Source organism: Myxocyprinus asiaticus, chromosome 39 (assembly GCF_019703515.2).
Source record: "Myxocyprinus asiaticus isolate MX2 ecotype Aquarium Trade chromosome 39, UBuf_Myxa_2, whole genome shotgun sequence".
NCBI lineage: Eukaryota > Metazoa > Chordata > Actinopteri > Cypriniformes > Catostomidae > Myxocyprinus > Myxocyprinus asiaticus.
This window is the reverse complement of record NC_059382.1, coordinates 5214960-5230424: the sequence shown is the minus strand read 5'-3', so window position 1 is coordinate 5230424 and position 15465 is coordinate 5214960. Positions and strand designations below refer to the sequence as shown.

General features: G+C 40.1%; 1 protein-coding gene across 1 annotated transcript in view; it reads left to right on the top strand.

Moving 5' to 3' along the window:
- Positions 1-251: 251 nt before the first annotated feature.
- The window catches only part of LOC127429530 (protocadherin Fat 3-like), a 111561-nt gene continuing 96347 nt past the window's right edge, over positions 252-15465 (top strand). The window contains exon 1 of the mRNA XM_051678590.1: positions 252-3561. Within this exon, the coding sequence (XP_051534550.1) occupies positions 252-3561 (3310 nt within the window). The remainder of the gene's footprint in view (positions 3562-15465) is intronic.

Below are 15465 nucleotides of genomic sequence, written 5' to 3'. Positions count from 1 at the left end.
TATATGTAATATGTGCATATTTGCTACAGCAGTTGGAATATTGAAAGTAAATTAATGAAGAAAAAAAATAACATAAATAGATTTTTGTAGATTTTTGTTTGTGTGTTTAGAAATTTTTTTGATACCACATGAATGTTGACATCAAAGAGACATCAATGATACTCCTTTTGTAGATTGACCCTAATGTCAACGTATTTCTTTTTCTCTCTGTCTCTTTCCAGGATGGGTTTGGTGATGGGATGGCAGTGAGCATGGCCCTTTGGGCAAGACTGTGGGCCATTCTTATACAATTGGCCCTCTTGCCGTTCTTCTTTCCGCCTCCAGGCCACTGCCAAGGTGACAGGCCCCGCCTACAGTTCACCCAGCCACTGTACCATGCATCGGTCTATGAGAATTCAGCTGCCCGCACCTACGCCGCCAGCCAGGTGCGCATGGGCGTTCCTCTCCAGCAACACTCATGGGAGGTGAGGTATCGCATCACATCCGGGGACGAGGAGGGATTCTTCAAGGCTGAGGAATATACTCTGGGTGATTTCTGTTTCCTGAGGATACGAACCAAAGGGGGAAATGCTGCCATCTTGAATCGTGAAGTTCAAGATAACTACATGTTGACAGTGAAAGCTTCCATTAAGGGTGATGTACTAGAGGCTTGGACTAAAGTTAGTGTGCAAGTCTTGGATATGAATGACCTTCGGCCCCTTTTCTCCCCTACCACGTATTCGGTTACCATTGCAGAAAGCACACCCTTACGCACCAGCGTAGCCCAAGTTACTGCCACAGATGCCGACATTGGTTCAAATGGAGAGTTTTATTACTTTTTTAAGGAACGAATGGAGCTATTCGCTGTGCACCCAACTAGTGGAGTCGTTACGCTCAGTGGAAAACTAGACACTGATACTCAGAGCCGCTATGATCTGGAGATCCAGGCCATGGACCGGGGAATGAAGCTTTATGGGAATAATGGTGTAAGCAGTACAGCCAAACTCTTTGTTCATGTAGAACGTATTAATGAGCATACACCTACATTGAGCGTTGTTACATTAGCACCTGTATGGGCTGAGAAGTCCCCTGTCATTGCCGTGATCACCGTAGAGGATGCTGATAAAGGTGTAAATGGAGAGATTGAGACGGTGAGCATTGTGGCTGGAGACCTTCTTGAGCTCTTTAGCATTGAAAGGACAGAGATGCAAAGTGAGGAAATCATTGAGGAGGAAAGAAGTCGTGATGGATCGAATGAGTTTGTCCTTCGTGCAACAGAGCAGTTAGACTGGGAAAGCTATCCGTTTGGACTGAACCTCACCTTACAGGCTCGAGATCGTGGAATGCCGCAGAAGTTCTCCGCTGTGCACGTAGTGCATTTAAAACTGTCACGACCAGCCCCTGCGGAGGTCAGATTTCAGAAGGATGAATACGAGGTCCTCTTGAGCGAGGTTGCCCCACCAGGTACGGTAGTAGAGGCTGTGAAACTCCAACCAGAGCCTGATGATGCCGAGTACATCCTTACACCTTCTGCAGATTCTATATTCTTTAGTATCAACACCATGACGGGGGTCATTAGCATAGCACGTTGGCTCACCCAACTCACACAGGAAGTATTTGAACTGGAAGTTTTGGAAGTAGACAGCAACCTTAGGGTCAAGGTTAGGGTTGTTCTTGAGGATGCCAATGACAATGCACCTTCATTTGCTCAACAGTCTTACGAGGTATTTGTCAATGAAAGTGTTGCCATAGGCACAACTATTGTTTTTGTGACAGCTTCTGATGGTGACCATGGTGAAAACGGGTACATCACATACAGCATGGCAAGCTTGACACCGTTACCATTTAGTGTGCAACAGTTCACTGGTGCAGTCACTACGACACAGGAACTGGACTTTGAGTCATCTCCTGAGAGTTTCAGTTTTGTGGTTCGTGCTTCTGACTGGGGATCCCCTTACAGGCGTGAAAGTGAAGTCAACGTCACTGTGCACCTAGAGAACGTTAATGATAACAAGCCCCTATTTGAGAAAGTAGCCTGTGTTGGTGTGATTTCTCGAGACCTTCCGGTAGGTGAGGTCATCACCACCATGTCTGCTATAGACATTGACGAGCTCGAACTGGTTAAGTACAAGATTCTCTCAGGGAATGAACGAGGGTACTTTGATTTAAATCCCGATTCTGGGGTCATGACCTTGCAACGCTCCTTCACCACTGTGGCACCCAAAAACTCATTCAGTCTAAAAATTACTGCCACAGATGGAGAATATTTCTCTGATCCCATGTTTGTGAACGTATCTGTAGTACAAGGGAAATCACCCCCCAAGAGCTTTAGTTGTACTGAGACAAAAGTAGCCCAACGGCTGGCTGAGAAGCTTCTAAAGAAAGCCAAAGCTAACAGTAAACCCAAAATAGAGGAAGGCTTTATCGACCTGTTCTCTGTGAATCGTCAGATGCCACAGTTTGACAAATCCTTCCCAACAGACATCACTGTGCGTGAGGATGTAGAAGTTGGCACAAGTGTGTTTCAGGTGAAAGCATACGATGGCGACACAGGATTCAATGGACAGCTGTTGTATGCCATAGCTGATGGCAACACAGACAGCTGTTTTACCATTGGGATCCTCAATGGCATAATAAGTGTCTTCCTTCCATTAGACCGTGAAAGGACTGACAGATACCTTCTTAACATCACGCTGTATGATTTAGGCCAGCCACAAAGATCCACCTGGCGGCTTCTAACATTTTACATAGCAGATGCAAATGACAATGTACCACAGTTTCTTCAAGATGGTGGCTACCAGGCCCGCATCCCAGAGAACACCCCAATCGGTACCGAGGTGATCCAAGTTGAAGCTACTGATAAAGATCAAGGTCTCAACGGTGAGATCCAGTATTCCCTACTCACCAGCACATCACAGTTTGGCATTAACAGCTCGAATGGGATTGTGTATGTGGCAGGTCAACTGGACCGTGAATTTGTTCCATCCTTCATATTAAAGGTGGAAGCACGAGACAAGGCAGACCGAGCAGCCCAGCAATTTTCAGTAACAACTCTACGAATTTCACTCGAGGATGTCAACGACTGTCCACCTGCATTTATACCAAATGTAGTAAGTGCCCGTGCACTTGAAGACCTCCCAGTGGGCACTGTCATTGCATGGTTGGACACGCAAGACCCTGACCTTGGACTTGGTGGGCAGGTGCGGTACTCACTCATGAATGACTATGAAGGCCGTTTCGAAGTGGACAAGACTAGTGGTGCCATTCGTCTAACTAAGGAACTGGATTACGAAACTCAACAGTTCTTCAACCTAACAGTTCGGGCAAAAGACAAAGGTCGACCTGTATCGCTCCTGTCAGTTAGCTTTGTAGAACTTGAGGTGGTTGATGTAAACGAAAACCTCTATGCACCATATTTCTCGAATTTCGCCATGAATGGATCTGTAAAGGAAAGTTCTCGCATTGGCACCTCTGTGCTGCAGGTGTCGGCACTGGATGATGACACGGGCAGGGACGGCGAGGTGCAGTATTCCATACGTGACGGCAATGGTCTTGGGAGATTCACCATCGATGAGGAGACAGGTATGTTAATTGGATTATAAGGCTATTGAAGCATTGCACATAAAAAACAAACAAACAAACATTTTCACTAGTACCTTTGTCTTGTTTTCCAGAAAAATTATTTGAATATCCTTGAAACAAGATAAACTAGATATGTAAAGTTTGTCAAATTAACTTTGATCTTGGCTTGAAAAAGCCTGGCCTGAAGGAAATCTGCCACAAGACAAAAAACACACATTCAAGATAGATTATCTGTAAACAAATCTAAATATCTTTGCTTATCAGGCAAATGTATCTTTTTTAAGGATATTTCTATATTTGTACTTGAAAACAAGACAAAGAGACTTGTTAAGAATATGATTTTTGCAGTGTGATTGTTCTATTGTTTCATTTCATTATGCTTAAGTCTTGTAAAGTCAAAAGTGCTGCCAATTTTGTTGAACACCTTGTAGCTTCCTTATACAGTTAGCTGTTTTCCATTCAACGTTAAGTATAGGGCTAAAGTTATAAGGTTTTTGTAAATGAATCAGTGTGAGAATGACTGGCTTATTTGTGGTGCATTAAGTAGCTTGTACTGCCTTGTGTAGTCACTGAATATCGAATAGGACTTGATAAACTGTAGATGTAGCCTATAAGGTGACACTAAGATGGAAATGGAAAAAAAAAACCACTGCAGTATATGTCACTCACAGGGACATCCTGGGACACATACATGAAGAGTGAATGGGCTTTGGTGGTGTGTCTGTCACCTCAGGCCAGTTAAACACTGCATTGGCCTACATTTTATTTAGGTCGAATTTTGACAGTTGAGGTAGAGAGGGAACGATTGACATACAAATTAAATTTTGATAGGGTGATGGTTTATCTTTTATACACTGCATTCAAGTAACTTATCATTTTTGCCTGGTTTTCTGTTTGTTAGAAAAGTGGGTACTTATGGAGGTGTGCATCAGTGGGTAATGATTTCTATATTTGTGTGTACTTGTTGAAATGTGTGTGTGTGTGTGTGTGTGTGTGTGTGTGTGTGTGTGTGTGTGATTTATGTGCTAAGCCTCTGTCTAGTGGACTGAATTACCTCACAAAGCTCTTTTTTACAATTATTGCACTTGTCATGTCATTCTGTCTGACCCAGACACTTAGCTTTAACCCCCATCCGCCCGTGTTCTCTCACACCTTGTCATTCTCTTTTTCCCTTTGACAATACGTTTTCTGTTAGTGACAATGATATTGTTATGTTGAGGGATTTGAACAAACCCCTAAGCTTAAAGAAACAGTGGCAGATACAAAAGTGTTCAGGATTTTTATTTTCATTTCTTTTATCTTTTTTGCTGCTGGTGGCACTGAAATTATACACTGCAGCTTCAAGGTTTTACTTTAGTGTTGACTTGAGTATGGTCGGTCTTTTGTTGGTTTGATTTAAGGTGGATAGCAAGATTTAAAGGGATAGTTCACCCAAAGATGAAAATTCTCTCATCATTTACTCACCCTCATGCCATCCCAGATGTGTAGATTTCATCTGAAGAACACAAAGATTTTTAGAACAATATCTCAGCTCTTTAGGTCCATACAATGCAAGTGAATGGTGACCAAACCTTTGAAGCTCCAAAAATGAGATAAAGGCAGTATAAAGGCAATTCATAAGACTCTAGTTGTTAAATCAATGTCTTCTAAAGCAATCAAGTTGGATTTGGGTGAGAACAGATCAAAATAGGAAGTGTAATCTAGCTTGAAATCACTATCACCAAGGAGACTGCTGTCAAAGTGTACAGTGAAAAATGATTTACTGTACATTTTGGTCTGTTCTCACACAAAACCAACTGGAATACTTCAGAACACATGAATTAAACCAATGGAGTTTGATGGATTATGTTTACAGTGCATCCGTAAAGTATTCACAGCGCTTCACTTTTTCCACATTTTGTTATGTTACAGCCTTATTCCAGAATGGATTAAATTCATTATTTTCCTCAAAATTCTACAAACAATAACCCATAATGACAACGTGAATGAAGTTTGTTTGAAATCTTTGCAAATTTATAAAAAAAAAAACAAAAAAAAAACGTATAGGGTCCTAAAGATTTGAAGCTCATTTAAGGGTAAAAATAAATGTATTTGTCCCAAAAAATCCAAACAAACATCCCAACTAGATGCTCATGGTTAGTAACCAGAAAGTTGCTGGTTCGATCCTTGCAAGTCGCAAGCTATGTGATGCAGCTTTTTCTACTAGTTGCACCAAATGGAATAGCAGTCCATTAGTTTGAGCTGCCTGACACAGCAACATTGGCTCCACCAAAGCCATGAGATTGAAAAAATTCTGTCTTGCAGTCTCTGTTTTATGCTAGTGGCACAGAAATTACACACTGCAGCTTTAAGGTTTTATTTTAGGGTTTTTATTTTAGGTAGAAAGGAAGATTTGAGGGCTAGACATCAAACATTTTCATTTGAAGGGGTCCATGATAGACTGTTTCTATGGTTGCTACCATAAAATGTCTACTCATCTATCTTCGTTTCTCTACACCTCTTAGCCGGTTTCTCTCTCTTACATGCTCACACAAATATAAGGGAATGTTTCCTCCAAAGGCATGCTCACACACACATACTGGCCAAGGGTAGGCAAACTTCAGGGGTCAAAGGTTAGGGACCCAGTGTCAAAGGTCATCTACTCTGTCACTCTCCTGTCAATATTCCAATGAAGAGTCTATCCAACTGTTTGCATACAGTTGGATAGACTCTGCATACTCTGCAAACAGTGCATACAGTATGTGTGTGTGTGACTGTAAACTTTTGACGAAAAGAATGAGGACAATACAGAGACGCAGCTAGAGGTGCGAGAACACAAAAGGCAGTTTGCGTGTTGTACTCCGCATTACATAATTGCATGTTTGTAAATACATTACACACTCAAGTACACACATTTTGCAGTTGTACTAGCAGGCGGGTGAATTTATTGCCCTTGTTAGATGTGTGCTGGCATTCGCCATAAATCACCCGAGGACTGCGCAAAACTCTACAGGCACAATTACAGCTTAAAGAGCACACACACATACACACACAAGCAGATTGGAAGGACACACTTCACACATGTCTTTGTACACGCAATCACAACCTTAGGAAGCAATTCTACAAACACACACAAAAGCAGACTCAATCTGGAACTGAAAGCGCACATACACATTCTTACCAGTGTTGTTATTATTAACGAAAACTAAAATGAAAACTAAATGAAAACAACGTTGTTTACTGAAATCTATCTATCTATCTGTCTGTCTGTCCTTCTTGTATTCTATCTATTGATCTATCTGTCTGTCTATCAATCTGTCTGTCTGTCTGTCTGTTTGTCTGTCATTCTTTTATTCTATCTATCATCGATCTATCTGTCTGTCTTCGGTTCTTTTGTTCTGTTGTCTATCTACGAAAGAACTGTCTGTCTGTCTGTCTGTCATTCATCTAGATTTTGTTCTATTGATCTGTCTGTCATTCTTTTGTTCTATCTGTCTGTCTGTCTGTCTGTCTATCTATCTGTCTGTTGTTCTTTTGCTCTATCTGTCTGTTTGACTGTCTATCTACAAAATAACTGTCTGTCTGTCTGTCTTTCTGTCTGTCGTTCTATCGATCAGTCAGTCAGTCTGTCTGACGTTCTTTTGTTCTCTCAGTCTGTCTGTCTGTCTTTTATTCTGTCTGTCTGTCTGTCTGTCTATCTATCTACTGTATCAATGAGTGCTGCCTATTAACACATTAATTCAGTGTGATTAATTAGCGCAACTTTTGTGATTAAAAAAAGTAATGCAATTAATCATGTCCCTGGACCGTAATAAGGAATATTCTGTCCATCAGAGCAATTCAAGCTTGAAGTATCACCTGTTTTCATGTGATTAATTTGATTAAAATTTGTAATCGATTGACAGCCCTACTATCCATCCACCCACCCATCCATCCATCCATCCATCCATCCATCCATCCCCCTCTTATAAAACAAAACATAATGTTAAACTACAATTTAACTGAAACTGAAAACTGTGTTTTTTTTTTTGCCTGGAAGCATCTATTGTTTACTCAGCACAAACAGTGAGTCAAGGCTTCTCAATTGAACACAGAGCATCAAAAATGTCAAACACAAAGTGTCAAGAAAATCCCACGCTCATTATACCCGTGGCTGAACAGACGCTTTTTATCTGCTAGGACTCACAGTTTACTAATTGCACTGACCGTCCCCATGGAGCATCCTGGGTTAAGTGCTTTGCTCACTGTTGAAAAAGCACCAACTTACTCTTAGACGCCCAGATCCTTTACTATTAGCCTACAAGTCCTGTACTCCAGTCAGTTTTGTAATTGAAGGAATATTCTAGGTTATTTACAACATAAAGGCAACATCAAAACTGACCCTTTTTACTCTCTTAATACAAGTTCCCCGGTCGTATTAATGTTTTTCTTTATAGTCTTTTGTCAAAATGTAATAACTATCTCTACCTCTCAAACTATTTTCCTTTTCAGTTGATATCACCAAGCTCTCCATGCACTTATTTTTCAAGCACCAAGCTCTCTCATTTCTTAAAGGTGCAGTATGTAAGATTCAGAAACCCTTCTTATTAATGACACCTGTGGCCGTTAAGTGAACTGCAGCCTGTTGCTCGTGATTACGCGCACACACTCCATAGGGACGCGAGCGAGCATTGACCAAAACAAAGAGACTGAACGTGATCCACCGGCATCATGCTGACAGATGAGGTAGCATAATTAAAATTACACAGTTATGATTGTTTTACTACAAACTTTGAGACTGTATATTATATTTGACTTTCTAGTGCTGGAACAGGGCTAAAACAAAGTGTGGATATAGGTCTGACTATGTGAGACTGTAGTTGAAGTATTCACTTTTCTTTGCATGATACATTGACTGCATTTATACGATAGCCTATGTTGGCGTTAGCTAGCTAGCCAGCTTTATCAATAGCTGTTAGCTAAATTTGGTGGATGATGACAGTAGCTGTTTATAAAATAGACTGTACATTATAAATATGTTGACACAATTCAGTACTGATGTGATTCCATCATAACTGTCATTTTGATATATCGAAGCGCTATTGTTTTATAATAATAGAATGTATATATTTTCTGTAAAACCAAGTTACGTTACACGAATGAATGGAGCTTTTTGCATTATCTTGAACATTGTCTAGCATTAATTTCATGTGTTATTGTAGTTTACCTTGCTGAATAATTACAGATTAACATTATGTCAGTTACTGTGAATCAGCATACCTGACTTTTAGTATAAAGAGAAGATCGTTGAAATTATTTGAAAGTTATGAAGCAAGGTAGCTTGCAATTCGTCAGCGTTAGCAGGCAAGATCAAGTTAGCTAAAATGACTCAGCTCAATCCTTATGGCACTATATTTCACATGCTTTGCAGTTATGTAAGCTTACCTGTCCAATAAGAAATATGCCAATTCAGGGTCGGTTCTGATCCCCAAAACCAAACGAATGTCCCTCCAGGAATCAAATGTCCTGCCGATGTTCACTCTAGTTTTCGCTCGACCACAATCACATTCCCGCTTAGCCAGACGGGATGCAGTAAATGTTTTTTTTTTATAAATTTTTTTTATTTTTATTTTTTTTTGTGGCTTACTCAGAGTTTGTGTAGGAGTTGGTGCTGTGCTGGGAGCCGGCCGTTTGCTGGATTCCATCTCTAAGATAATGTTACCTAGTGTTGCAGACTGTCTGTTGACGCTGTTAAATAGCAGAAGCACTGAGGCAAGGCTCTCGAGCGTGCAAAACGTCACATTCTTTGGATTTTCCCAGCAAAAGCGACCCGCTCCCTTCACATGAAAATCAGTCTACAGGCTTTAACAGGCAACCTAGGAAGTCCGGGAAGGTTGCATTACAAGCCGTTCACACATTGGCAAAAAAAAGGCGAATATTACATGAAAAATGTTACATATTGCACCTTTAAGTAAAAACAAAAATACAGGTGCATCTCAATAAATTAGAATGTCGTGGAAAAGTTCATTTATTTCAGTAATTCAACTCAAATTGTGAAACTCGTGTATTAAATAAATTCAATGCACACAGACTGAAGTAGTTTAAGTCTTTGGTTCTTTTAATTGTGATGATTTTGGCTCACATTTAACAAAAACCCACCAATTCACTATCTCAAAAAATTTGAATATGGTGACATGCCAATCAGCTAATCAACTCAAAACACCTGCAAAGGTTTCCTGAGCCTTCAAAATGGTCTCTCAGTTTGGTTCACTAGGCTACACAATCATGGGGAAGACTGCTGATCTGACAGTTGTCCAGACGACAATCATTGATACCCTTCACAAGGAGGGTAAGCCACAAACATTCATTGCCAAAGAAGCTGGCTGTTCACAGAGTGCTGTATCCAAGCATGTTAACAGAAAGTTGAATGGAAGGAAAGAGTGTGGAAGAAAAAGATGCACAACCAACCGAGAGAACCGCAGCCTTATGATTGTCAAGCAAAATCGATTCAAGAATCTGGGTGAACTTCACAAGAAATGGACTGAGGCTGGGGTCAAGGCATCAAGAGCCACCACACACAGACATGTCAAGGAATTTGGCTACAGTTGTCGTATTCCTCTTGTCAAGCCACTCCTGAACCACAGACAACGTCAGAGGCATCTTACCTCGGCTAAGGAGAAGAAGAACTGGACTGTTGCCCAGTGGTCCAAAGTCCTCTTTTCAGATGAGAGCAAGTTTTGTATTTCATTTGGAAACCAAGGTCCTAGAGTCTGGAGGAAGGGTGGAGAAGCTCATAGCCCAAGTTGCTTGAAGTCCAGTGTTAAGTTTCCACAGTCTGTGATGATTTGGGGTGCAATGTCATCTGCTGGTGTTGGTCCATTGTGTTTTTTGAAAACCAATGTCACTGCACCCATTTACCAAGAAATTTTGGAGCACTTCAGGCTTCCTTCTGCTGACCAGCTTTTTAAAGATGCTGATTTCATTTTCCAGCAGGATTTGGCACCTGCCCACACTGCCAAAAGCACCAAAAGTCAGTTAAATGACCATGGTGTTGGTGTGCTTGACTGGCCAGCAAACTCACCAGACCTGAACCCCATAGAGAATCTATGGGGTATTGTCAAGAGGAAAATGAGAAACAAGAGACCAAAAAATGCAGATGAGCTGAAGGCCACTGTCAAAGAAACCTGGGCTTCCATACCACCTCAGCAGTGCCACAAACTGATCACCTCCATGCCACGCCGAATTGAGGCAGTAATTAAAGCAAAAGGAGCCCCTACCAAGTATTGAGTACATATACAGTAAATGAACATACTTTCCAGAAGGCCAACAATTCTCTAAAAATGTTTTTTTTATTGGTCTTATGATGTATTCTAATTTTTTGAGATAGTGAATTGGTGGGTTTTTGTTAAATGTGAGCCAAAATCATCACAATTAAAAGAACCAAAGACTTAAACTACTTCAGTCTGTGTGCATTGTATTTATTTAATACACGAGTTTCACAATTTGAGTTGAATTACTGAAATAAATGAACTTTTCCACGACATTCTAATTTATTGAGATGCACCTGTATATATACATTTTTTTTTTTTATTAATGTTTAGCACACATTTTACTTATAGCACAATTGTAAATATAAATATAATAATAATAATAATAATAATAATAATAATTATAAATAAACCATGACATATAGAAGGTGTAACACAATCTCATAAATTTAGCCATGCAACTCAACTAATTTGATGTTCCACTATATTTTCAGAGTTCGGACATAAACTTTATTACCACCTTCTGGTGGAATCTCCAAACTGCAAATGTAGGAACTAAGTTAGGACTTTGCGATGAAAATAGAAGTGCTATTAAAACGTCTTAGCGCAATGACCTATTTCTCAGGAAAATAGCAAATTGCGCCTTATGCCACTTCATTAACATACAACACACCCACAGTTTGCGCGCATACACCCACAGATAGCACATACACTCCCACCCATGCCCACTTTCGCTTTTCACTGGCACGAAAATTACACTTTGAATTAGCGTGCTCACGAAAAGTTTGTAAGACGTAGCGCATGATCATTGTGCGTAGCGCTGCGCTTTGCACACTCACGAAAATAGAGCCCATAGCCTATTTGCAATGCTGCCCACTTGCCTGCTAAGATTCCATTGTAAGTTTATTTATGATAATTGCTTTTAATGTTCTTTAATACATAGTTGTAACTATTGTCTGGGGTAATCGACAGTTCAACATTGGTTGAAAATAAACCATAATATTCCTTTAAGTTAATTAATTCAGTTTCTCCATCAGATGTTGTCATAATGTCAATGACGTTCCCATTGGACCGTGTAAAGTCAATCTGTTTTTGTTCTTTCAAAAACTTTCAACACCATGTTTTTCTAAATGCATTTTCACTGGATTATTGTCCTCAGAATGACTCAGAATGTCCGCTGGTGTTCCATAGTCATTTATTTAGGTATTAGCGAAACAGAACCTGGAAAATTATAAAGTCACCACACAATAACTTCAGTTACAGTAATCAAGGAGTTTGATTGACTTGGCAAAGCTTTGTGTTTACTCTGTTGTGTTGTCCTTTGGGCTGGAGTTAGAAACCCAGACTGAGCACAATTACTGGCTACAAGCAATATTTATTGGAAAAGCACCTTTAATTGTCCATGTTTAATGCAGGATTAGAAATTCTTGTGTTCCAAAACCTTGTGAGCTGCCTACCTAGAAAGCATTTTTGGGCATTGTTGTTGCTTTCAAATGTTAGATTTAAAATGTTTGACCATACCTGTTATGGACAAAAATGCTGTTTAGGTCAAGGGGTCAAGGTTTGGCCGTTTAGCATGGTCCAGTTAGCCCCTGTTAGATATTTTAACTACACCATTCGAGGGGCAAAAGGTGTCTTTCTCGATTAACGGCCATTGAAATTTATTTTATTTGTTTTGCATGTGATATATAAATTGTAAATATTTCATTATATTCTAGTAGATATTTTACCAGTGACAGTTTTTTTTAGAAGGCTCTTAACAGCGTGAAACAGAAACAATGTCCATGTGTGCTGCCTTTGACATCACAGCTCAGGATATTCACTATTGAAGGGCTTGGGACTGTTCACGATCTTGTGATACCATCGAGATGAATGGGAATGCTAAGGGCTCTTTTTAGGTATTATAGACCTCCTTGGTTCAAATGTGGCCAGGATGCTCAGAAATGCTGTCTAAGTTTTCAGCAGTTAGGCCGTTCACAAGGTTTTGAAACACAGCCAATCTTTTTATGGCAAAGTGCCTATGTATCTGCCAGTCAAAGTCTTCAGTCAAGAGCATGTCAGGTCACATCCAAACAAACACTTAAATTATACTGACAGCTACGTAAATGTTACACAGAACATCTTCATACACCTGTCCCTGCTGGTTTTACCTTGATTTCCCCTGTCTCTCTCTCTCTCAGAGGTTCACTGTAATGGTCACATAACCTGATGTGATATGATTAAATTCTGTTTTCTGCCCTGTATAACCTCGCAAGGCCTCTGGGCCTAAATATAGTCGCACAATAACAGAGAAAGTGGATGAGCACACCGAATTGACAGACTCATAAAGCCTTTCTATGTGCTTTGTCCTTTCTCGTCTCTTTTTCTGTTCATTTTTTGAGTCTTGCTTAGGAGTTTCTGGGATTTCTTCACTGCAGTACCACTAAACACGAGATGAGTCTTGCATATGCAGAATGATACACACACACACACACACACACACACACACACACACACACACACACACACACAATATGCATTTGCACACTCTAAAAGTGCACTTGCATTGCAGACACTGCTCTGAAAGAGAGCAGCTTAAACCAGCATAAGCTGGTTTGTTGGTCTTTGCTGGTCTCCAAGCTGGTCTGGTTTTCTAACTTCCAGAGGGTCTGAGACACTTACAGTTGAAGTCAGAAGTTTACATACACTTAGGCTGAAGTCACTAAAACTCATTGTTTAACCACTCCACAGATTTAATATTAGCAAACTATAGTTTTGGCAAGTCATTTAGGACATCTACTTTGTGCATGACATGACTCATTTTTCCAAAAATTGTTTACAGACAGATTGTTTCACTTTTAATTGACTATATCACAATTCCAGTGGGTCAGAAGTTTACATACACTAAGTTAACAGTGCCTTTAAGCAGCTTTCTGGAAAATTCCATAAAATGATGTCAAGCCTTTTAGACAATTAGCCAATTAGCTTCTGGAAGGAGGTGTACTGAATTGGAGGTGTACCTATGGATGTACTTAAGGCCTACCTTCAAACTCAGTTCCTCTTTGCTTGACATCATGGGAAAATCAAAAGAAATCAGCCAAGACCACAGAAAAAAAATTGTGGTAATCCAGAAGTCTGGTTCATCCTTGGTACCACTTCATCTGTACAAACAATATTATGCAAGTATAAACACCATGGGACCACGCAGCCATCATACCGCTCAGGAAGGAGATGCATTTCATCTCCTAGAGATGAACGTATTTTGGTGCGAAAAGTGCAAATCTATCCCAGAACAAAAGCAAAGGACCTTGTGAAAATGCTGGAGGAAACAGGTAGACAAGTATCTATATCCACAGTAAAATGAGTCCTATATTGACATAACCTGAAAGGCTGCTCAGCAAGGAAGAAGAAACTGCTCCAAAACTGCCATAAAAATGCCAGACTACAGTTTGCAAGTGCATATGGGGACAAAGATCTTACTATTTGGAGAAATGTCCTCTGGTCTGATGAAACAAAAATTGAACAGTTTGGCCATAAATACCCTCGTTTTGTTTGGAGGAGAAAGGGTGAGGCTTGCAAGCGAAGAACACCATCCCAACCGTGAAGCACGGGGGTGGCAGCATCATGTTGTGGGGGTGCTTTGCTGAAGGAGGGACTGGTGCACTTCACAAAATAGATGGCATCATGAGGAAGGAAAATGATGTGGATATATTGAAGCAACATATCAAGACATCAGCCATGAATTTAAAGCTTGATCGCAAATGGATCTTCCAAATGGACAGTGACCCTAAGCATACCTCCAAAGTTGTGGCAAAATGGCTTAAGCACAACAAAGTCAAGGTATTGGAGTGGACATCACAAAGCCGTGACCTCAATCCAATAGAACATTTGTGGGCAGAACTAAAGAAGCTTGTGCGAGCAAGGAGGCCTACAATCCTGAATCAGTTACACCAGTTCTGTCTGGAGGAATGGACCAAAATTCCAGCAACTTATTGTGAGAAGCTTGTGGAAGGCTACCCAAAATGTTTGACCCAAGTTAAACAATTTAAAGGCAATGCTACCAAATACTAACAAAGTGTATGTAAACTTCTGACCCACTGGGAATGTGATGAAAGAAGTAAAAGCTAAAATAAATCATTCTCTCTACTATTAGTCTGACATTTCACATTCTTAAAATAAAGTAGTGATCCTAACTGACCTAAGACAGGGAATGTCAGGAATTGTGAAAAACTGAGTTTAAATGTATTTGGCTAAGGTGTATGTAAACTTCTGACTTCAACTGTATTACCTGATCAGACCAGCTGAAGACTAGCTTGGCCAAGCTATGAAACCAACTTAAACCAGCTAAGACCAGTAAACCACCTTAGGCTAACTTAAGCTGTTTGTTTTTCAGTCCGGTTTTTCAGAAAATTATTTCTTTTCACCTGTTAATATATTGTGTATGTTAACATGACTGGAATGCTATATTGACCGATCGTTAAGGATGGGTAAAAAATAGATTCCCGATTAATAGCGTTCTTCATTTGAATGATCCTGAGATGGATTTGTGTCTAAATTCCATAAATATGCTAATTTTGGCCAGGCACTGATTTAATAAAGGTTTGCAAGTATAAAAACACAGGCAGACATGATAGCAAGTGCTTTAATAACATATAAATGTTTCTGTTTGCCCGAAATGAATATGCAATTTAGAGACGTG